The sequence below is a fragment of the Cololabis saira genome, chromosome 23 (genome assembly GCF_033807715.1).
Source record: "Cololabis saira isolate AMF1-May2022 chromosome 23, fColSai1.1, whole genome shotgun sequence".
Classification (NCBI taxonomy): domain Eukaryota; kingdom Metazoa; phylum Chordata; class Actinopteri; order Beloniformes; family Belonidae; genus Cololabis; species Cololabis saira.
Genome location: NC_084609.1, coordinates 17,469,290 through 17,494,495, shown reverse-complemented (window position 1 = coordinate 17,494,495; position 25,206 = coordinate 17,469,290). Strand labels below are relative to the sequence as shown.

The window sequence follows — 25,206 nt, the reverse complement described above, 5'->3', positions numbered from 1 at the left end:
GCTTGCATACTGCGTTGACATACACTGACCTCAGAGTTAGTTTTAATCCTGGATCATTAACATTTAGATCTTAAAACTAGATGGTTACAAGAGAGCGCTCACAGGTTTGGCAGTGAAATGAAGTTAAATGAACCGGTGTGGTTTGATTTCAGCACTAAACATTTGTGAAGTAAACTCCTTCAGTGCTGAATGTGTGCTCTGGTCAACAAACCACTTGTTCATAAAAGATGTAGAAGTAACTGGATGAAGAGAAATGTTGATTGTGATGTTGTTGGGATGAGTCACGTTTACTCGTTCTTCCATGACGATGTCTTCGGCCCCTGCAGGTCATCCAGTCAGCCAGTCTGGGCAGGAAGTTCTCCGCTCCCAGCCAGCTCTGTCCCAGCAGCATCGGAGGTTCCACCCACCTTCCTGCAAACCCCACCGCCGCTACCTCTCTCGCTGGCCGCAAAGGCTCCTTGTGCCACCCTCCTGCCTGCTCCACTCCACCTCAGCTCCAGCCTCCCCAGTTCATCCACTACACTCCGACTGCAGCTTATAGCGCGCAGTGGTCCGGTCCGGCTCACAGCCTGTCAAACCCACACCAGGCAGCAGCGCAGCCTCTGCTGGTAAGCACTTCCCAACCGCTGGGCCCCTACCCCGCCCCGCAGGGCCAGATTCCGGGGCAGGGCCCGCTGCAGGCTTTCCATCTGACCAACACTCTGCAGAAGTCAGTCAGCAACCCAGGAGGGCCCAACTTAAGGACCACATAGGGCTTGTAGGTGGATTTTTGGGACTGGCGAGAACAGAAGAACCCGAAGGGGTGTGGAGAGCAAGAAGTTAAAATGTTGGAAGATTATCTTTTTGACCGGAGGAATCTGTCCATCTCCACATCCCTTCCGGTCATATTGAGAAGAATAAAGGAAAAGACTTGTGTGCAATGTTATTAGGCCAAAGAAATGGTTACGGCAGGGTGTTGGATCGGTGTGGGCTTTTACATCTGGGTCACAGCTGTTCCAGGTCACGCTCTGGATGTTCCTTACGAGTCCACATATGACGAGGTACTATGTAGCCTCGCTAGATGGTGACGGGAACATTTCATCGAGCATAGGAGGGAGAAGATATCCAACTTTAGCCTTTCTGTCTAACTTTACTGGGAAGATTGTTATCTGGGTGAGGCCGATGCATCCAAACTTTACAAATCAGCAGTCTTATTCAGTTAAAATTGCAATATTAAAGTGTTCTCACTGTTTAAAAAAAAAAATAGATGAAACAATGCTGTTCTTCACTAAATTTAATGATCAGGGTGTTTGTTGCGTTTACATGGCAGTTGTTTAGTGTTCAGTTTCACTGAATAAGGCAGTGTTTTAGACAGAAACACATACACTTGGTGATGAAAAGTAAATATTTAAATTGTAGCAGATGAAAGCTCAAATGTTCGATGAGAGCGGGCAAAAGTGTCTGATTTTAGTATATCATCAAAAGCACAAAAATACATGAAGGTCAGTCCAAATGAGTGCATATTGAGAACAGGTGTAGCCCAGCAATCTGTAGATTCGGGACTTCTCTTTTACCTTCTGTGTCTTGTTTTTCCCCTCCCGCTGATTAACTGCTCAAAAAAAGATGGAGAGAGATGGAGGAACGAAACCAATTCACCGCTTGCTTCAGGATCGTGCTCCAACGGGCAAAAACAGATGCTTCAGCATGCCGAACGGCCCTTCACGATCATCCACCTCTTCCTCCATCCCTCTCTCCAACTCTCTGTTGCCATTTGAAGCAATAACAGCAGTAACCTTTTAGAGGAGAAAAAAAAAACAAAAAAACCGCCCAAACAGGAGGGAACTTGGTGTGGAAAAAGTGGCCTTGTTATCAGAATAATGTCAGAGTCCTTGTACAGTTTGTGTCTTGTTTATTTTTGTCGAATGTCAGCTATGATGATTCCATTTTTGTTGTTCATTTTGTTTGGTTTGTTTTTGCTTGCTGCCCTCAGCTAGCAATCCAACACACAAACACTCTCAAAATGCATGACATTTAAGTGCAAACACACACACACACACACACACACACACACGGAGGTGTAAATACACTCGCACATCACTGGAGGTGCAGCAGCAGCAGTTTAACCGTTCTTAGTGTCATAACTAGTTTGGTTTCAACATTCTGGTTGAAATGATTGCAATGTACATTACTCTCATGATTGTTGTTAATGATTATTCTATTTAAAAACAAAAACAAAAAAACATGTTCTGTCAATGGACCTGTTCTACGTGCACATCGCTGTACGATGTGGAGACACTGTGATTATTATTGTTGTTTATTATTAGAAAATGTTGTTGGGCGACATTAGTTTATAGGGTAATGTGTAAAAAAAAAAAAAAAAGAATCTGAGCAGTTTGGGGTCCTTTTTGACTTTCAGTTCAAACAATTCTCATCAAAATGTGAAAACCGACTCTTCTTTTCAATAAGCGTCCCGCCATGCATCTACAGAGGACACACTTAGCAATGCCTTAGCAACAACTTGCCAACCGCTGACTCCGTTCATCTTCTTGGCTGATTGAACTGAAAGTCGAACTTGACCTCCTGAGCATAAAGACAAACCCCAAGCAAACGTCAGGATAGTTGATATTTAGATATTAAAATAAAGCTAGCTATTTTTTTTTCTTTTCTAAATACAGTACTTATATATCAGACACTTTAAATAGCCCACCTCTTCCCTCTCTGCCCTGGTTTTGTTAGATGAATGTGAATGTATAAACCAATGGTATCCATTTTAATGTACTTGAAAAACCTTTTATCGTCGCCGTCTTGCCCCCTTCCCCCAATCACTTACAGTGCCTTGCATCCTCCTTGTTGCTTTTCCGTTGGGGGTCGAGGACAGGGTAAAGTCAGCGGTGATGGTTGGACGTGGTTAGCGGGAGTAGTGCCTGCAGTAGTAACAGCGAGTGTGTGAAAGAGAGCGTGTGAGTGTTTTATTTTGCGTGTTTTTTTTTTTTTTCTTTTTGGATTAATTCTGATGAGTGTATTTTCTGCAACTTGCAGTTGAATGTCTCCCCTTGTGTTGGATGAAAAGATAAACGGTAGAACCGATAGGAAGATGAATCCACCTACACTCTGCTGCTGGTCATGACCAAAAACAGCAGACGGTTGGAAAAGGCCGGCTTTGTCCCGTCAGTGTTCTTTCCAGTGTCGTCGTGTTTTTATGGAGGGACTTATTGAAGATTGTATTTGAAGCTTGGACCACTCTGTACTGTGCAGGTGCAGCTTAAAGCTTCAAGTGTAACACAGAACCCCATTTTAGTGTCAACTTCCAAAGTTAGCCAGAAACCTGATGTGGGTTAGGATGACGTCCTCTTATTGATCCGGTGGTTTGATGGTAGACGTGGAGCTGTCCAGTGCTGAAGTCCAGCAGGTACCTTGTCTTGGTGCACAATTTTATCCAGTGAAAAGAGGAAGTTATCATTGTCCTTTAATACAAAAAAGCAGTGTTTTAAAAACACAGTATTTGGAGAAAAAATTAATTAAACATTCAATAATTCAGCAATGTAAAAAGCTCAGTCTGACCACAGTAATTCCTATTAGAGCTCTTGAATATTGTCAAGGCCCATCATAAATAAAACAAGTCAAAGTCTGGTATAAAATTGTGTTTTCCTGAAATATTGCCTCACTTGCTGTAAAAGACAAGGAGTCTCTAGAGTTTGCAATGGTGAGCAGATTTTCTAGTGGCTGTCTCACTCTTCTGATGGTCACTCGGCTCTTACCGTGCAAGCAAAGATATGATTATCAGGATGCACAGTTGGGATTTTGTTGGGTCATGGTAGAGAAACTTGATCTTTAACAGATGTGTGAATGTGAGGGTGCAATGTGGTATTGTTGGTAGACCTGAGTGTAAGCACAGTGGTGGTTGAAAACAAATGAAATGGATAAAGTAAAAATAAAAGGATGAAAGTGAGTTAAAATCTGAGGCCTTTGACACCCTCTCCTGTTTCCTGTTTCGTCAGAACATTTGCAACATCTGCTATCATTGCATGTTTTTGTTGCTTCCTGCTGGGAGTGGATAATATGAATTTACATTTAAAAAAATATTGTATTTAAAAAAAAAGTTGTAAAAATATGTACAAAAAAGACATAGCTTCGTTCATTTTTTTTCCCATCTCATGAATAATAATATTGCAACATTTTTACTACTAGATACATTTGGTTGAAGCTGTGAATAATCATTGAGCCACTTTGCTTTAGTTCTGCGTATGAGTGTCCCTTCAGACCTTTAATGATGCCACAACACAGTGCCATTCGTCATTTTTATTTCTTTTTTCAGTGAAAATATCAAAAGTGGAAACTTAAAAAAGAAATCAAGGAACTATATTTGCCTGCTTTTAGTCACTGTAGCTGCTTTGGTTGCTAGGCAACATTGTGGACTTTAACTTTGCAACTTTTTCAAGCATCAAATGATTTCCACGTTTGAGGTTGGATTGTGTTTTGCTGTGTTTCTACCACACGATTACGACGAACGAAGTACTGTGCAATGGCTGCAATGCAGTGATATTAAAGTGACAGTATACGATCAAACTCTGAGATTACATTTTGGGTTGAGCTGCTGAGCTCCAGAGGGAGGGCGACTTCTTCAAAGACCTCAGCGGGTGCAGGACTCATGAAGTTTTAATTATAGTGGACTCTTACTGTGAAAGGCTTAGGGCACTTTTATTTTGAAGTTCCCTGAAGCAGTAGTTGCAATGAAACATGTATTAAATCCACATTCTGTATTCTGTTGGTGTTTGACAGTTGCAGGACTTGCGTACCCTTTATGCTTTTTACCGTAGAAGTGCCCATATCTTAAAAAACAAGAAAAGGAAAATGTTCTTGACAGATCACACAAGCACACACTTTCATGCAAAAACACATTCAGTGCATCTCCTTGCTGCTTTTTTTTCACTCCTTTCCTTTGAAATGGCGTCTTTCTTGAGCACAGAAAAACTTTCTCTGTTACTAAAACATTCTTTCTTTTCCCCAACATGTTGTTTAGTTTTCTGGCCTCAGTTTATTTTATTTTATTAGTATTTTTTTTAATCTGTGTTTTATGTGCAGTTTTAATTTAAGTCAGTGGATGTTTTTTCTGCATTGTGTTGAACATAATACAATAAAAGTGGTTGAATGAATGAAAACAAAAAAAAAGACATGTAGGGAGTCATTGGCAGCCTTTAACAGGACGGTTTGCACTAAGTATAGAGTGTTCAAGCTTCATATAAAAAAACAACAAAACTTTGCGCTACAATATAATTAAATTTGTTACTTTATTTGTAAAGACTTAATAAATAAAAGTTTAAATGAGCCTGAGTGATGAGTTTTATTTGGTCTTTGAATTATTAAGTGTTTGAGTTTTAATATTTCTTTCCAGCCCCACAAGGATTTTTATTTCTTTGCAGAAATGTGAGGAAGCTTAAGTCTGTCTTAATGTCTAAAAGTTGTTTCCTGAGCGTCCTCTGTGCTCCTGCAGTACTAGCTTTGCCCACGGGCAGACAGCACTGAGCTTTGTTTACCAGGCAACCTGCAGAGTTTGCAGCAAAGACCCACTTCCTGTTAACTAGACCAATAAACCAATCGGTTCAAATGTAGTCCGGAAACAGCTCATTGTAAGGTGAGAATCTGTGCTTATTATCTATCTCTATGGATACAATGAAAAAAAAAACTTGGCCCACCTAGAGAAACGAGCCTAAGGAAGGAAGAGAGGAAGGAAAATGAGACTTACTGCTACATTTTGACAATAAATATCCATCGAGCTGTTTCCTGCGCTGATATGAAATCTGCAATCTATGACTGCAAACGCTGACATTAACCTTTTCCAACCAGCTCCAAAATGTATTTCTTCCTATTTTTCATTTTAAGAAGTCTAACATTTTCTCGCAGTTTGATACATGCAAGATTATTTAGCCTGAAATTTTATTTTACACCAACAAAACTGCATACAGAGATGTGTTCCACATATTTCACTCATCACATAGTAATACAGCTAATACCTTCTCTTTTTATTCTGTGTATGAAAAAATGTATAACGCATCTAATTGCCCTTGTTTATTTCACAGCAATGAAACTGAATATAATTATTAATAATAATAATTAATAATGTTGGTAATATCAAGTAACCATCATGATTTAAAGGGGACCTATTATGAAAAACAGGTTTTTTCTTGCTTTAACATATATAAAGTGGTCTCCCCTCAGCCTGCCAACTCAGAGAAGGAGGAAAGCAACCAAATTCTGCAGTGTCTGTACAGCCGCCCGGATGAGCCGTCCAGTGTGATGTGGCTTTTACAAGCCGTTCAGATTCGGTGCATTTTTGTTACGTAACCAAAATGCAAACCACGCCCACAACTATAAAACCGTGTAACTGCATGCGAGCGTCCGACTATCGCACTTCGCACTGCGTGACATCGGACGCTCTCTGTCCATCTCCCTCCAGCCAGCTGCACTTTATTGAGGTTTTTGTAGTGACATGAGGAGGTATCATAGAGATAACTTCTCATTTCAACTAACTGGATCAACCGTTCCTCATCCGTGACTGTTTCCTAGGGCGCTTTCAACCGGCTTTCAACGCGAGCGACAGGAAGAAAATAGAAGCACGGCGTCCGACAAATGTTCAGCTCAAAACGGCGCTGCAGCGCTGCGGCGCTCGCTCGCATCGCATAAAGCCTGAATTATCGTTCCGCATTAAATCGACGCAGAGCCGTAGGGTACGGCATAGCCTACGGTGCGCGCAATGGTGGACAGTAATGGAGTAAATTTACTTGAGTACTGTACTTAAGTACATATCCAGAGGATTTGTACTCTACTTGAGTATTAGATTTCTTTGGTACTTATTACTCTTACTTGAATACATTTCCAAGACAAATATTTTTACTTTTACTCGAGTAAATTTCTAGGAAGGCAGAAAAGTACTCGTTACTTTCAGGTCTGCTCTTTTTTCTTCTTCCCTAAAATCCTATTGGACACAAGCTGTTTTTGTCAAAGGAGGAGACCTATCACAGTGCACGCTCTCCACTGGGATGTACGTAAAGCAGAAATACATCAAGCCTCCTCAAAACGATACCGCCAAAGTAGCCTGCGTTTGTCAAGACAGAACCGCAACAAGTCAAGACAGAGCCGCAACAATGGCTACGCCTGCGTCAGGAGAAGAAAGACAATCCGCTTAGTCGTCTGAGTCTGATAATGAGCCGGACTCGGAGCAGGGACTTTCACTAAATCCTTGGCCGTATCTTAACTCAATGTTTGAGTTCGACCGAGTAAAATACGAGGGCACAGACAAACCACAGACATTTATTTTCATATGTTTATTGTGTCTGCCGAAGCAGAACTACCTCTCTGCTTTCAACAACTCAACATCGAATTCTCAGAAACAAGAGTTAAAAGATCCTTAAAATAATTTAGAAAAAATATAGTAATTTACTGTTGTGGAAAATAAGAAATTTACTCTTACTCTTACTTTTACTTAAAGTAAATTTAAAAGCATTTACTTTTGGATACTTAAGTACCTTTAAAAGCAAGTACTTTTCTACTCTTACTCGAGTAATATTTTGACTGAGCTACTTTTACTTGTAACAGAGTAAATTTTGACCAGTAGTATTTGTACTCTTACTCAAGTACTGGGGTCGAGTACTCTGTCCATCTCTGGGTGCGCGTCGCCGCGTACCCTACGCCGTAGGCTCTGCATTGGTGTAACGCAGAAGCATAAATCAGTCTTAACCCCGCCGGCCAGAGCTTTCACCATTTTTTGTAGCAGTGTATCGCGTCATCGCATCAGGCAGCCAATCAGCACAGTGCTTCATCATCATAGCCTCCCCGCCCACTCAGAATCCCTCATAGAGAAGGAGGTTAGAAACGGTAAAGATAAAGACATGGCTCAGAGGTTGAATTTCTAATTTATTTTAAAAAAACAATCAAAAGCTTCTTATTAAGACATTCAAGGCATTAGATATTAGACATAAACATTAAATGCTATAATAGATCCCCTTTAATAGTTTGTACCGGTAAATTAAAGTTTAGCAGCTGTGGCTTGTGGTAGCTGTTTCCTGTATGACTTTATCAGTCTCTCACATTGCTGTAGAGGAAATGTAGCCCATTCTTCTTTATAACATTGCTGTTTAGTTAATTGAGGGTTTGGGGCATTTACGCGTGACTGGTGCTCTTGACGTCCCACCACTGCTCTGGACCTTGATTAAGGCCATTGCAAAGCCTTGGTTCTTTTACGTTAACTTGATGAGGATGCTGCATGAACTCATTTCAACCGCGATTTAGCTGTCAGACAAGGAACATATCATTTGCCTCTTGAATACTAACATGTAACTCAGTGACTGCACAACAATCCCAAATCATCACTACTCCAACACCGTGCTTGACAGTGAATATGAGGTGTTTCTGTTGAGATTCTGTCTGTTTGTCTTTTTTGTCAAATATGTAGAAATGAGCCACATTACTCTGCTGTGGTCTCCTTTTAACATAGGACACCATTACAGAAGCCGTATGGTTTGCTCAAATTTCATTTTGCAACCTTAATCGTATTTCTCAGTTTTTATATTTGGACAGAAGAGTCTTCCCCATGACAATTTTTCCAAATAAAGTGTACTTTATAAAAGTAGTCATTAATTTTAACATTTAGCATGCTCAGTGACCCCTGTAGGGTCTGGGATGTGGCTCTTGGATTTTTCTTTTTTGTATTTATTGCAAAGTCTGACCTTGGGGTAAATATGTTAGGATGTTATAGGAAGATTGGCAACTCTCTTGAATGCTTTTTACTTGTGAATAATCTTTTCGCTGTAAAATACTGAATTCTCTCCCGACAGATGTGCAGCAACATCTACATCTCCAAGTTGGTTTTTTACTTTCCTTCTATGTGTGGTGTCGACACACACCTGAGTGCTCCAGACCAGCAAACACCCAAAACATCTGTTTTGATTTCCGTCTGCACATCTGTTGAAGATCACTCACTCAACGGCTGATGATAAGCAGCACCTGGCTGCAACTTAGAATCTACACCCACACTACTGACATTTTTCTTTTTGGCTAAACTTTCTTCAATTTATAATGGCACAATGGAAATCTAAGGCCGTATTTATCTAATAGTTAGACCAAATACCAACTACTGATTAAAACATTAAACATTGGACTGATATCTAAGTACTGATCCAGTTCTATGGAGGCAGAATCCTTCTTTCAAATGTGACAATTCATTTAAGCGTGAAGATGCTCAAGAAACACGGGTCGAGGGTAAAGGGAAGTGGGGCGTCTCTGTATGTAACGCGGATGAACCATCAAGTACTCAACTAGTTTCCTTATGTGAATTATTAAAACAATAAAAAACACTGCTGCCGAAATGTAAGAATCCAAAATATGTGTTAAAAACCTCATGTTGACTCATGTGTGGATATAGTTGATATTTGAAGTAAATACATGCTTTTTATTGCAAGCAATGAACTATGACTGTCAGGTTTGTCCAACACAGAAATCCCCTTTTGTTCTGGCAAGCAAACTAAAGCTACCAGCTGAGTGAAAAAGCTTACTCACAGCAATCTTTTGACCTAAATGCCATCAAGCTCATATGAAAAGTGTGCTAAACGGCCCACAGACCCACTTAGTAAGACAGCGTTAAAATGTTAACCTCCACAGTAATCCTAAGGCTCTTCAAGTCAGTAATATTTAGCCTAATTTGTTACTTTAGTTGAAAGGACTTCCCTGACACACAGGTGACTATGTTAATCATTCTGGCAGTAATAAAATACTAGCCTTTACTGTAAGCTGCATAATCAGCTAAAACAGACAGAGAACAAGTGATAGTGATCTACACGGGAACAGTTATTAAGCTGGTTTCTGGACTGGCTGCAACATTTCCACCCAACTGCTTCTCATGTCTCACACTTTACTTTCAGTATCGCAGGAAAACATTGTGACATCCAGACTAAATTAAACATTTCAAGTTGAATAAAAATGTGTTCACATTGAACTCGAAACTTGTAACATTTAAATTTCTTCCCTATTTACTCGCTCCTTAGTCTCTCAGCTCCCAGTTACCTTCAGCCGTCCTTGACTGAAGCATTTGACCTCACAAGACCAGCTTCAACGTGACAAACGTGGAGCTGGAGGTTATTGAGCCGGAACAACCATCAGGGTAAAAACAGGTTACTGCTTTTACTCCGAAGTAGTACATGCAGGTGAAGGACACCATCTTATTTTTAATCTCTTCATTTTTCCACCAAAAACAGGTTAAAAGAGACACCTTGGATGTATTGTTTTAGGTAAAAACCAATAAAATGTTCTTGTAATTATAGTTAAGTTGATTCATTGTGTGAAAGAGAGTCACTTATTTCTTATTTTAGAACATATGATCCTTCACTGAAGAACAGAAAAGAATGAGTGATGACCTATTTGAGAGGAAAACCCATGTCTTCCTGTGCAGTAGCCATGTTGTTGCAACATTTCTGAGTTTAGTGTAACTGTGTAGCTGAATAAACAGAGTGTACGATCTGGGCTCACAGGTGGAGTCACTACAGCTCCTGCTGCCGTTTCCTCTGGCCTGAGAGCCGTTTGTTCTCCACTACTCCCTCCACAAAGCCCAGATTGAATATGACTCAAGTGTGTTAATGGTGCACCAGTCTGCAGACGCTGTGAGTGTATATATAGTTCAGTGAATTTCTGGGAAAAGTGTGCGTGTGCTTCAATAAACTAGGAGAGATGGAGTGAAGCTGAATACTATTAATGCACATATATATACGTGATTTATTTCAGTTGTGAAACATGTTTGCGAGAAATTCAAAGCACCATTTTAAGGCTTCACTAACATTATGAAATAGTTGGGAAACAGGAAGGGGAAGCTCTCATAATAAGAAATCACCTGATGAGGGTTTTTATTCCTCCTCTTTCTGTCGGTGAGGGTTGGAGGTGTGTGCGCTAGAGGAAATGAGAAAATCATGAGAGCAGCTCATCCTGCAGAGATGACAGGTTTCACAACCGGGAGGAACCACATTCAAAAACTCTGAGAAAGTTTATTTTCTTCACCTTAAGTAAGTAAACCGAATGCTTTTCATGTTTTCCTGGACACAATTGTAAATCTCTGTAAAATCCTGCGGCTTGTGTTTGAAACTTTGATCCCTTTTTGAAAAACAACAGTGGATTTTCACAGATGTCCTTAAACCAGCTTTCCTTAAACAAATGAGACGTTTTAAATCAACAAAGTGTCAAAATCACAGTTGTTTGAAACTGAGAAGCCCTTTTCTAAACAACTTTCATATTGTGAATGTATCTGTGAGGAGGAAAACATTGACGGCAACGAGAAGGAAACATCTTTCCTAGAAGATCATTTACAGTTTTCTTGGAACTGCTGAGTGGACCGATGAGAATAAAATTTTTAGGTTTCAATGATGAGCATTGTACTTCTGTGCGTAAAACACAAAAAAATTAAGTAAATGTTGTGAAGTGACCAAGTCAAAGTTTTAGCCTTAATCCAACAAAGATGTTGGGGAATGATCCTGATCAGTATTTGACCAAACTCACCAACATCCCAGAATTGAAGGATGTTTTCTTTTCAAAAGAATAGCCAACATTTCCTCAAAGTCCATGCAGCTTTGACACTTACAGCTCACGCTGGATAATAAAATGAAAAGTATGCAGAATTTTGTCACTCATCTGGTCACTTAAATTGAATTCAATTTGATATTTACTCATTTCCCTCAGTTAACATGATATTTTCAGCCATTTTTTTTTTTTTTTTACAGAAAGGGTTAATAAACTGTCCTTGTTAATTTCAAGTTCAACTGAAAAGTGAAGAAACAAATTATACAGATTTTTTTTCAAGCTTTTGGGTCAACATTCACCATGTGACTTTATATTGCAATCATTAAAAAAAAAGATATTCTAATTGAATTAGTCATTAGTTCAATCAAAGGCAAAATACCTTATGTTTGTTTTGTTTTGTGCACAATCAGATGTTTAAAAGCAGATATGCGTGCAGCCTTGTGGGCTGGGACACACTGATTTCAGTGATCTGAACTTCAGATACGGCGTGCTGCAACAGCGTCCACAGAGAGCTGGTAACTTGGCCCCTCGGTCACTGCGTGCACCATTACAAGCTCTGACAGAAGTCAGTGTGGCTGCAGAACCAACTTCCCTGCTCTCAGTGAAAGCAGTCAGTGTTACAGGGGGCTGCCGTTGTGTGGGTTTGAGTTGCTACGCGATGAAATAAACATGATGTTGCTGCCAAAGTGGCTTCTCGTCTAACAAGTTACGTCCAGGTTGGGCAGGTGTGACCCAGTCAGCAGATATGTACGGCCGAGTGATATTTTCTTGACCTTCACAAATGGACTGATGATATTGTTTGTTTTACTTTTTTTTATAACTCTAAAACTTGAAACTAAAAAGAGGAAACATTTCAAAAGGGAAACGACTAAAAGGGATTTAATTTATGTCGTTTTGATGAATTTCTGAGGAAACCTGCATAACTTATGTATGAGTTGTCTGGACACATACAGGCTACATTTAACACTGTAACACTGGGTATCTGTTTGCTTTAACCTAGATATCCTCTTAACTAACTTGTTTGCTGAAAATTATAACTGCATGTACGCACAATAGAAAAAAGTAATCCTAACGGAGAGATTATCACAACCCATTAATGAAGGAAGAGTATAAACGGCTCTCTGATAAAAATAAAAACGGAAGGTTTAAGTGAAGATGATTTTCACAGCTAACTGTAAGCTAACTGTTCATAATACATCTCATCCACACCCAGCTGATCTCCATGTGAAGGTTGCCCTTTGTTCAGATTTATTACAGTTAAAGTAAAATAGTAATCGACTGCCATATAAAGTCCGATAGTATGCAAAATCGAGGTCAAACTGTGGAGAACTATATCAAATATAACTTGATTCACAAAAAGCATTAAAGATTCTTAAGGAGCACTTCTGCATCTAATAGCTGCATGCATTTATGACAAGATTGTGTCTTTTTACGTAACTTTCTTATATAAAGGGGAATATATATATATATATATATATATATATATATATATATATATATATATATATATATATATATATATATATATATATATATATATATTCTAGCACTGGCATGCAGCACCTGTGTCTCACAGCAGTCCAGCACTTATCCAGCTGTACCCTCCTACAGTATGTGATTTTGTGCTTGTGTTGTTTTATCAGATGTAAGGCGCTTTGGATAAAAGCGTCTGCTAAATGACAGTAGTAGTAGTAGTAGTAGCTAAAAGGATAAATGGAAATGTAATTAAGAAGTGGCGATTAACTGAAAAGTAGAAGACCAGGATTTTTTTTTTTTTTTTAACCTTGTCTGCACACATATTAATGATTGATACCATGACGGTAGAAACCAAAAGTATATATATGTGCATTATTACTATATTTAATATATATACATATATATACACACACATATGCGTACACATACATAAATATACACATACAAACCCACGGCGCGGGAAGAAGCAGCCAGGGATCCCGCGGCGGCGGACCGCGACCCAGGCAATCCCCGGCCACCCGGTCCGGGCCGGACACGCGGCCAGGAGGCCCCCACCCTTCAGTCCAACGACCCCCACCCGGCAGGGGGCCAGCCCGCCCGGAGAGACAGAGCCGCCCCGGCCGCCGACGCGGGCAGGCGCACCCGTCCCCCACGAAAGTGGCCCTCCAAGACCAGAGGGGCGCCCCGCCGTAGAGGCAGCGGGGGGGACCGGAGACGGGCCCGGAGAGAGGGAACCCCCCAACAAGGCGACACCCGCGCAGGCCCGACAACGGAGGGCCCCAGACCCAGGCATCCCATTCATTCATCCATTCACCTATCCGATATCTATACTAATAATAATATGATATACTATACATAATAATAATACTACTAATAATACTACTACTACTAATAATAATAATAATAATAATAATAATAATAATAATAATAATAATAACCATCTTTGTATAATATAATAATGATAAATTATTAAGTTTTGATGTCCTGCCAATGGAGGCCCGAATCCTCCATGGCAGGACCCTTCCATACCGCATTCTCACCGACACAGACACACAATCACGCACCGTTTCCCCCTCCCAGGAGGAGTCCAGCACCGCCAGAAGGCGCCCCAGGCTGCACGGCGAGCCCCGCCAGGCCCGGCAATCCCGACCCACCTATCCCAGGCCGGTGAGGGAGCGCGGGTGATGTGGGACCCCCTCCCGCCCCTGGTGTTGAGTGTATGTGATTAATGCCATAAAAACAGGGAGGGGGAGGGCCAAGTATCGATTTGACACCGACCCCCCCCCTCCCGAACTACGTGTCCTTGTCAAATGTATTTATTAAGTGTTGAATGTGCAGTGTCTATTTTGCTGTTAAAACCGTGAAGCGGGGAGTGCCGGGCCACGCGGGACAATGCCCCCCACGACCCGGACCCCCCGCCCTGCGCCTATGTGCGTATGAATCGTGTAGGGGGGGAAGGAGGGGGAGCGGAGGCCGAAGCCAGGAGGCAGGACCAGCAAAGCCGGCCCTGATAAGACACCCGCGTTCCCCCACCGGCCATCCAGTAGACGGGGGCCAGCCCTCCGTGCCGGGCCAGGGCCCCACCATACCTCCACGGGCGCCCCCGGCGCCGCCGGAGCCCCCAGACGGAGGGGGAAACGGTCCAACATCCTCCCATTCATACTGACAACATAAGACATAGACACCTGGGAATGGTGCCACCCCGCCGCCGTGCCCGCCCGTGCACCCCCCAGTCAGGGGAGGGCCGATCCCCGGACCCGGCCCCACCCCCCCCCGAGGCCACCCCGGCGGACACCCCAAGGGTCACGGAGTCCCCACATCCGCAGGGGCACTCGGCCCCTGCCCAGCGACGGAGGACCAAGGCAACAATGCCCCCCCAGCGCAGACAGCCACCCCCCACCCAGGCAGGGCCGGGCCCTCCGAGTGGGACCCCCCCGTCCACGGCCCAGCCCCCCCCGGGAGACCCGGAGACGCCCAAGCCACAGCCCCCCGCCCGAGCCCCCCCAGCCACCCCCCCCATCGCCATGAGGCAACCCCCCCCACAGGCCCCCAAGGCCCCCACCGGCCAGGGACAGGGCCCCGCGGCCCCCCCCCACCGCCCCCCAGGGGCCACCGGAGGCCCGCGCCAGGAAGACCAGGATTTCTGAGAGAACCAACTCAAGACAGCAAGAAAGCAGATTCATGTGTTTGATAAGAAGAGACAGGCGTGAAGGTGCTGTCCAACCTCACCTGCGCAAGAATGAGTTTATAAGAAGAGATTTCCTCATCACAAAAGAAAGAAAACAAGAAGAAAGGGACAGCAGATTCTTATAAAAAGTGAACATTGACTGTTAAGCATGGGGGCGGGTTGATCATGGTTTGGACTTGTGTTGAAGCCTTCTCAACCTTTCCCCCGACCCTGAACCTAACCTGGGGCTTGCTGATTGGGCTGGAGCTTCGGGAGCTGTGTGCTGGCCTGCGGTCCCCACCCCCAGTCATCCCGCTGCTGCTTCCACCTGCCTGCTGTGCTGTTGCCGTCCCTGACCCCCAGTCTGGCCCCCGGCAGGAGGGTCCCCCCTTATGAGCCTGGTCCTGCTCAAGGTTTCTTCCCTCCTAAAGGGGAGTTTTTCCTTACCACTGTTTGGCTTAAGGTTTTTCTCCCACTATGGGAGTTTTTACCTGCCATTGTTTATGTAATAATTGCTCGGGGGTTTATGTTCTGGGTCTCTGGAAAGCGTCTAGAGACAACTTTGTTGTATTAGGCGCTATATAAATAAAATTGAATTGAATTGAATTGAAGCCAGTTACAGGAATCATTTTATTTTCAGAGCGATGAATGGACTTCTTGGGGCTGGCAAAAGTAAACACTTTTGAAGCAGGTGTTGTGAAGTCTATTCAGGCAGGATGACCAACTTTTTGGTTCATTTTCTTTTTCTTTTTTTTTTTATTTGAAAAAAGGAATAAAATATGAATGTTCTTTAAAGTATTTGAAAAAGAGTTAAGCTCATTTTAACTTGCTCTTAAAGCTATTATACATTTTGATTAAATCTATAAACTTTTAGGAGATATTTAACTCACCTTCCTATTTCAAATTTTCAAGCAATATTACTTTTGACAACAGTCATTTGTACACCTCTCACAGCTATTGGCAGAACCGTGACCACCTGTCATGTTTCCTCCACCGTCTTCCTTCACTCCTTCTCCCCCGGGGTCCGAGCAGCAGCGTGTCATCACCAATCCTCGCCCCCTCTCTCTCTCTCTCTCTCTCTCTCTCAGCTTCACTTCCTCACTTCCTCCGCGGCGGCTGCTGCGCGGCCAGCCAGGTGTCTGTGCAGCTCCAGCCTTCACCCAGACACCGGACTTATACACTTTCACCACTGATTTTAACTCGGGGGAACACTTGTGGTGAGACTAGAGCGAGAGTAAGGACGACGACTCAGAAGTGAGTATCAAAACTGTTGAGAGATGTGAAGCCTGAATTATGTTTCTGCGTTAAATCGACGCAGACCCTACGCCGTAGGGTCCGGCGTAGGCTCTGCGTTGGTGTAACGCGGAACTATAAATCAGGCTTTAGTCAAGTGGCACGAAATAAGCGGTTATGATGGTTGTTTTCAATGCTCGGAAATTTACGCAAGTTTATTTGTATAGAGCTTTCATTTACCAAACCAGTGACTGTAGGATATTTGTTATTTTCACTGTTTTCTGAAGAGGGAAACTCTAATAAGCAAGGCAAGTTTATGTGTATAGCACAATTCAACACAAGGTAATTCAAAGTGCTTTATATCAACATTAAAAGCAGCAGGACACAATTAAACAGTAAATAACAAATACAATTATAAGAAAAGAGGTAAAATAATTAAAAAAATAAAATTAAATTAAAAAAAAAGCACAAGTTGTTAAAAAGTAAGGGCAGTAGAGTACAGCAGGTAAGTATTTAATTTAAGTAAACAGTAATGTTCTTATCCCTGATTTAAAGGATCTACAGTTGGAGCAGACCTCAGGTCTACAGGAAGTTTGTTCCATCGGTGAGGAGCAGAATAACTGAACGCTGCCTCACCTTGCTTGGTTCTGGTTCTTGGGAACCACAACAAACCAGATCCAGATGAACCTCAGGGGTCTGGGAGCTTCATAGGAACTAACAGATCCAGCATGTATTTTGGTCCAAGACCATTCAGGTCTTTGTAGACCAGCAGTAAGATTTTAAACTCTATCCTTTGACTCACTGGAAGCCAGTGTAGCTGTTTCATGACCGGTGTAATCAGTACTGGAGTTGAGGGGGGATGGCATCCCTCCTGAAATAAAAACGGTCCAAATCATCCCCCCTGTAAAACTGCCATCCCCCCTTTCTATCCCTTATGTCATTTCATCAATGAATGTGGTTTTACTGCTATTTCAACATTTAGAGTCATCACCAGAAAAATAACACCAGAAAAATAACCTATGTGACAATTTTCACCTGTTTCAAGTAAATTTTCACTTGAAATAAGTAGGAAAATCTGCCAGTGGGACAAGATTTATCTTCTCATTAAGCAAAAACATTTTGTTCCACTGGCAGATTTTTCTACTTATTTTAAGGGAAAATCTACTTGAAACAGGTGAAAATTGTTGTTAAGTTTAATGAGATTTTTTTACTAAAATTAGACATTTTAACTAGAATTAAGACAAATATTCTTGTTAAGATTTTGAGTTTTTGCAGTGATCCATTTTACTTATCCTGTGAAGGACAGAGTCATATTGATAAGTTCAGAAAAGTGTTTTTTATTGTTGTGTTTTCATGTATTTGATGTAAGCCCAGTGGATATTTAAAGCTTTCAGAAGGCTGCATTTAACTGCTGCTATGTCATTCCTGCAGTATTTCTGCAGGTGTTTTGGTCAGTGCTATTATTTGTTATATATTATATTATTTGTATTCAACACAAATTATCTGTCCCCATATGATAAAATCCACCATCCCCCCTGATTTTTTTTTTTACAACTCGAGTACTGGGTGTAATGTGGTCCAGTTTCCTGGTGTTTGTAAGGACTCTGACTTTAAATATTCTTCTATGAAATGCTTTATCATATTAAGAGTTACTGATATTGACCCATCTTTAACACAATGTTACAGAAAGATAAAAGTGTCATGTGTTTGTGTGTTTCTGCTGTTTAAAAATGTTTTATTAACTTCAGACAAACCTGCTGCAGGACACGTTTATTTTAGCACCGTGTGGTGCTGCCAGCCTGCAGAAAGGTGTGCATGTAGGAGCGTTCATGCTGGGTTTTCCAGATGAACCGGATTAGGGTGTTAATTTTCAGCAGCACAGTCTCTGATATCTACTTACAACGTAAACTACTGCTGGTGCATCTGCTGCTGAGAGCCTGGAAGGAGCAGGAGGAGAAGGAGAAGGTGGTTTTAAATGAGTGGGAGATCACTAGTCATGCAAATCCGGCCAGATACTAGAGTGGAAATGGTCCTGGGCTTCCGTAATCACTACTCATGTAACCACAGTCCCAGTTCCCCAAAGCAAGCCAGTAAAACTCACTGTTCGTGTGGCATTGGACAGGCGGCAAAACTCGAAGCACCAGAGTTCAACTGCTGTGCCTGTGTGCCATTGAGTGGGGATAGATTTCCCTCAGTGGAGCCAAGTTTAACTTCCCAGAGTCACAGTAAGTCAGGAACAGCATTTTGACAAAGTTATGGCTGTAATTTGCACTTTTGTTTCTCAGAAATAGTTCTGGCATTGAAAGTGATGCCTTTCTGGCCTCAAATCATCTTCTTTTGACTTCTACGCATGGACAAGATGTTAGTTTTATATTTTTAGCCCAAGTAAACTCATATCGAGTATATATATTTGTACGCACCGCTGTGCTGTACTTGCAGATAATGGTCTATTTTTCAAAGTGTTAAGTTCCAGGACCACTGGGTTGTCATCACTAGCCAACCTTTGCACACGCTGTTATCTCCCCCTCTAAGACCTCCCACGCCCACAACACTCATGTCTTGGCCTGATTGATGCATCTCTGCTTGCTTGCATGCAACCTGTGCAAAAAAAAATTTAAAGCCACAACTGAAAGAGTGAAACACAGCAAGCACACATTCAGACAATGCATAATTTGTCACTGTTGTTCCAGGCTGTAGGGCCTTGAGGAAAAAACTTTACAAACACGCTGATATAGGTTGTGATAATGCCACGGCTTTACCCTAGTGGGTTCCCTGTCATGTGTGTGACTGTGTGGAGAGGAGGATGAGCAAGGGTGTGTTAGAGTCAGTGGAGGGATCAGATGTCCTTCTCAACCACTTTGCTGTAATTTGACGAGAACACTGTCTGTTTTTATTTTTTCTGTCACATAGAGGTTGGATAAAGCGTTACACTGCAACATTTAGAGTTTTTTTTTAGGGAAAATCAACATTTTTTATTTCCACCTCTTCATCCTGCTTTATTTTTTTCTTCTTTTTTTCCCAGATGGCGGTCTGTTGATGACTGTTGCAGGGTAGTGTTAGCCATCTGTCAAGGCTAACATGGAACGAGAGGGCTCGTTTAGGAGGTAAGACCACACACACACACACACACACACACACACACACACACACACACACACACACACACACACACACACACACACCTTTCAGCCAACAGGTCCCACTCGGAAGGCAAGGTTTCACTGCAGCTTCGTTGCTTTTATTATCTCCATTGTGGATGAAATTGCAAAATGCAAACTTTCACACGCAGGCATTCCCGATGACCTCATTCCTGCTTTCATCCTCAACCTCTTTTGTTTAGTAATTAGTCTCCAGCCTTCCTGTTGATTCTGGGCCAGAGACTAGAAGTGTTTCACTTCCTGCTTACATCCAAGCTTTATAACTTAAGTATAGAAAAAAAAACACTTTCTCATTCAGCAAACAGGTGGTAACCTTGTGTTTGTTCATCTATATCCAGGGCTGCACATAAGTGGGCCGCCAGAGCGCATGCGCCGTCAAAATCCTCAATGCGCTGTCAATCTAGTGCTGCGAAGCGCTTTTGCGTACCAACAGCTGGGGCTCATATTATTGGTTGTGGCCAGACCAGAATACTAATATTAAAAAATCTATTGCGAGAGCTTTTCCCCAGAACCGCCACTCAAAGTTAGTACTGGCCAATCACAGCGCGTCCTTACTCCCCCTCCCATACTCGTTGCAGCGGTGAGGAAGAGAGTTAAGGATAAGCTTTACTGAACAAACCCCGTCACGTCTCGTCAAAATGTCCAAGAAGCAAGCGCCATTAAGTAATTATTTTGGCGTTCCACCACCACCAACTACAAAGAGACGCCAAACTAAACCACTACCCGTGGATAGAAACAGAAAACGTGTCTTCGCCGAGAAGTGGCTGCATGATGTTGTTACGCGGCGACGCGCACCGTACGTTCGCGGTCCCGCGTATCCTACCCCGTAAGCTCTGCGTTGATGCAACGCGGAACCATAAATCAGCCAGCGTCCGTCACTGCGTGCAGCAGTTACCTGCAGCAGCAAGACGCTGCTCTGATTATGTCTCACAGTTTATGAAAACCCCAAATAAAAAATAAATTAGAGAATATTTTATGAAATCAATAAACAATTCCATCATCAAAATTATAACAAATAAAGGTTCAACATATCTTGCTTTGCATGTAATAAGAATAGGTAATATATTAGTTTCACCTTTTAAGTTGAATTATTGAAATAGATTAACTTTTACACCATATTCTAGTTGAATTATTGAAATAAATTAACTTTTACACCATATTCTAGTTGAATTATTGAAATAAGTTAACTTTTACACCATATTCTAGTTGGATTATTGAAATAAATTAACTTTTACACCATATTCTAGTTGAATTATTGAAATAAATTAACTTTGTAAAAGACTATATTGAGCCATTCATCTTTATAAGTGAATAAATATCGTTTTGCCTATAACTTATTCCTGCATCCCTCTTTTATCGATCCGGCGAGACGGGTCACCGCGTTTTTGGAGGCCCAAGTCACATATCCAGGGGCTCCTCTGAGCACCAGACCAAAATAATTATGTGCAGCCCTGTCTATATCGTCCTGTTCAGTTTTTTATGTGTGTGTCTAACTTTGACAGCACAATACACAATGTGAATCATCTTTTTTGAGACATCATGAAAGCCTAATTTAAGAGTGTGTGTGTGTGTGTGTGTGTGTGTGTGTGTGTGTGTGTGTGTGTGCCTGTGTGTGTGTGTGTGTGTGTGTGTGTGTGTGTGTCCAGAGCTCCTGTTTCTCACACTGACCTATTTATGTGGAGCCGAACTAAGATCCAGGTTGAAAAACGGGCCATCAACAAACACACACACACGTCTCTTTTCCCTCCATATTCTTGTGCATGTTTTTGATTATTACCTCCATCCTTTCCCCCCATAATCTCTTCTTTTTCACTTGTATTTTTTGTGTCAATATTCATGCAGTATATTTGTTTATTTCATATTATCAGTGTCTATCATTACAAACTGAACTGCAAATTGAGTAAATGGAGTTAGCAGCTTGAGCGTGGCCCTTCTGAGCCCCACACACAGAGAGAGACAGATGTAGAAAATGAAATTAAATGCATGTCACCTTTAAGTCCTTCCCCTCCCTCTTGGCAACCCGTGAGGCTCAAAGGGTTCCTTTGTTCGCCTGGCACAAAAGCTTACGGAGTCACATGGTCACCGACTGGCACAAACTGGCAAGGGGACACAGAGACAGAGGCAGTGTGGGTGGTGAAGAGTAAAGTTGAGAGACTTTAAAAGTGGGAGGAAGAAAACGAGAAACGGCGAGGCAGAGGCGCCCTTTGTTTCGTCAAGATTAGTGTGACTCAGGCAGTCATGGAGTGGGGATATGTGGTACCTTTTCACTTACTGGAGTGAGTACATGTTGTTTGCATGTGTATGAACAGAGGATGTTTTGTACCTTCAGACATTTTACTTGGACATTTGTAAAACTCCTCACTGCAGTTTTACCAAATGCACATTCTATATGTTTTACTTATGCTATATTTATTTTACAGCCGTGCAACGCTTCAATAATAAGGATTACCGCTCCTGTTTCTTCCGAGAATGTTATTTAATTAACTTATGAAATTCAAACAAACTACCCTTGCACTTTTGTGCACTCACGTGCAGTCTGGTATATAGAGCATCTTTTCCTCCTCCTGTACCTGTTCAACACTGCTCTTTCTTGTGTCTTTTCTGTTCTCTCTTATGCAGTCTGCTTTCCTTCTGCACCTCCAATTGGATGTAAGTGCACTCATCCCCCTCTTCCCTTGCTTTCTTCACAGCTCTAATCCTCACACCTTTCTCCACATTTCTTCTTTATAGTTTTCTCTTCCTCAATTTTCATTTTTCCTCCCTCAGTTCAACTCGCTATGCGCCTGTTTGTCTCCCCACACTTGTCTCCGTGCTGCAGCCTTTAAAAACAGTGCAGCTCATCAGCTTGAGTTAACGTTGTCGGATGGCTAATCAAATGAAGGTTTTCCTTTTAACAAATACTTATGTTTCTCCTCAGCCAGATGTGGAAAATGACAGTAATGTTTTTGGAATGCTGTTCAGACTTTGATGTTTATTTCATTTGGATTTTCTGTTGAATTGCTTCATTTTATTTTTTTATTGTTGTGGGCTGTATTTAGTTGTTTGATGTAAGGTCCATATAAACCAGGATGATGGAGAATATTTTTAGTTTTATGAATGAAAGAAACTTAATTTATCTCCAAAGGGAGAGAAGTGAGGTAAGTGGGTTGGTGAGGTTTTGTGGAGATTTAAAGTCAGGATTTCCAGAAACACAAAGGTGGCTCTCATTTAACCTAGCTAAATCGCTATGGTAACCTAGGCTGAACTCATAATCTGTTCCAGAGAACTAATGATTTTATGCCTACTCTGTTATTCATCAGTATTTTCATCATCATTTTTCTACGACTTTGTCCCTTATTCACACTTTTCCATTCACACAACCTGTTCCTCTTACCAAGGAAGTGTTGAGCTCTACTGGTACCAGAGAGTGTTTGGCTTTGTTAAACTTGCTTCATAGTTTACAATCGTTAATGCTATAAAAGTAGTCCATATTTTCTGGCAAAACTGAGCTGATGAGGTCGCACGTAGAGTAGACTTCCTCCGATACCAATACCAGCACCGGAAATGCTTATTTATACTGCTGAAAATAAGGGTATATGAATAGGTAAGGATTTACATCTATGCTCCATCTGATACCATTTATTTTTTATCAACAGATTCCCAAGTCTCCAGCTCAGGAATTTATGCAATTCTGCCTTGACAACTTCTTGCAGTGACATGTGAATAGCTGGATGGAGCGTTAGCATTATTAGCGTTTATTTAAGATTGAAAATCCCGCCGGTAAAACTTTGTCATGCCTGGCTGCAGTTTTCCGCAGTGGCACCAACGTTGCTAAAAAAAAGAAAAACAAGCAAACCTTATTAAACATTTAAGTCACGTAAAACAGCACTGGTTGCTGTACAGTTTCAACTCTCAAGCCATTGTCTCCCAACAGGGTGAGACTGTTACATATTTCATGTCAGCTAACAGTCTCATGATGGTCATTTGGTTAAATATCAAAGTATGAATAAAAACATTTTAAAAAATCACAAGAACACCAGTATCGCAGCAGTTGGTATTAGTTGGTACCAACGCCCCGGTATCAGAATCTGAACATCTCGCATCAGCAGGTAACACAGGGGAACTTTGTTGGTGGACAGCATGGACAGAAGATCACAGCAGAGCAGTTCAACATCCAGGTGCAGAGACTGTCTCTGATATTAATAAGTAAATTATTAAACCATCTGGTTTAACAAGAACTGCAGTCCCTCCTTTTTTTTTTCATTTTTATTAAGTCTGGCTGCTGTTTGCAGTCTCTGGCTGTTCACGTAGACTAAAAGCCAGCTAGAGAAACACAGGAGTCTAGAATGACTTCCTGCTGGCAAATCTTGATGAAACTCATCGTACTTAATTCCCGACATTCCCAATTTGTCTTCACCAGCTCTCCAATCTTTTCCACTTTATGTGCCAGCAGTCTCACATTCTCCATGACAGTTGAGAAGAGAAATGTGTTTCAGCTTCCTCCTCCTTGTTCCTGCCCTACTTTCTTGATTACTCTTCAATCCATCTGGGTTTGCAGCACTGGGACTTCTTCTAGGCATTGCTTGGACTTTGGGAACTCAGCTTCTCCCATATTTAAACAACTTCCCCGCTGTCACAGTCTCTCATCATAATAGATGTTGAAAAATGCCAGAATTACCAACCAAAATCCTTAAGCAGCCGAAAATTCAAACCAGCGAAGAAAAATCAAAAACAGCATTTTCAATGGAAAAAAAAAAACAACAAAACTCAGTATTAAGCTGATGTAAAGAAAGATCCAACCTGACTGGAGCTGCTGTAACAGGCTGGAAAAGACAGCACATTTTTACCCTATTTTCACTTTGAAGTGTATGAATATTTATTCCCCCCTCCATCCAATCGCCCTAGGTGTGAATGTCTGAGCATTTATGATAACTCCCCTGCAGTTCAGTCTTAATTAACATCTTTATTTTCCTCAGGTCTTGATTAAATAGATGCAAAAATTAAGCATGAGGCCACACATGTTCTTCTCTGTCTCTTTGTGACTGTTGGATTTCAAGGAGCCTCCACAACAAGCTCCGGTTGGGCACCGGTCCGTCCTCGAGCCTGACCGACCTCTCGCAGGCCAAATCTCTGTCCGGAGGAGGGGAGAAGTGTGGTTCAGCCGGGGGGCTGGCAGAGGAGTGCAGCCGGGATAAAGGGACCCAGCAGAGGAGGGCCGGTGCCAACGCCACCTGGAACAGGTCAGTGGGGAAGGGAGTGTTGATATAAGCATTGCCAGCAGAAAGCACTATTGTTGCTTTTATGTGTGTTGTGAATAGGAACTGTTTCATGCATATGCACACAAGCACCAACTCTCTCTCCCCTCGGGCTCCATCACTACTCTTCTTAATCTCCATCCCTCCCTCCATCCTCTCCACATCTCATTCTGCCTCATAGATTCCTTTCTGCTTTGGTCAGCTCTCTGCTTGCTTGCTTTTATTTATTTTTATTGTATTTCTCATTTATTTGAAACTGGAGGGCAGACGGTGGAGGAAATAGCTCTCAGCTTGATGGGTGATTGGAGACTGACAAAGTTCTTGGCTCTTCTGACAGTTTCACTAAAACTGTTCACCTCCTGTTGACCTCCGTTTCCACAAGAAGGGTCTCTGTCAAAGGAAT

General features: G+C 41.9%; 2 protein-coding genes across 16 annotated transcripts in view; both read left to right on the top strand.

Moving 5' to 3' along the window:
• Positions 1–5,305, top strand: part of wnk1b (WNK lysine deficient protein kinase 1b) — a 91,140-nt gene extending 85,835 nt beyond the window's left edge. For all 9 annotated transcript variants that reach the window (XM_061714497.1, XM_061714494.1, XM_061714493.1 and 6 more), the window contains one exon: positions 327–5,305. In XM_061714497.1, the coding sequence (XP_061570481.1) occupies positions 327–752 (426 nt within the window). In that variant the 3' untranslated portion in view covers positions 753–5,305. The remainder of the gene's footprint in view (positions 1–326) is intronic.
• Positions 5,306–10,889: 5,584 nt separating this feature from the next.
• The window catches only part of LOC133424128 (proline-rich protein 5-like), a 26,494-nt gene continuing 12,177 nt past the window's right edge, over positions 10,890–25,206 (top strand). Inside the window, exons 1-5 of one of the 7 annotated variants that reach the window (XM_061714560.1) lie at positions 10,896–11,024; positions 14,092–14,228; positions 16,267–16,432; positions 19,434–19,516; positions 24,598–24,788. In XM_061714560.1, coding sequence (XP_061570544.1) covers positions 19,490–19,516; positions 24,598–24,788 — 218 coding nt within the window. In that variant the 5' untranslated portion in view covers positions 10,896–11,024; positions 14,092–14,228; positions 16,267–16,432; positions 19,434–19,489. Of the gene's footprint in view, positions 11,025–14,091; positions 14,229–16,210; positions 16,433–19,433; positions 19,517–24,597; positions 24,789–25,206 lie in introns of those variants that run through there. The other 6 variants (XM_061714561.1, XM_061714564.1, XM_061714562.1 and 3 more) reach the window with 6 other exon arrangements.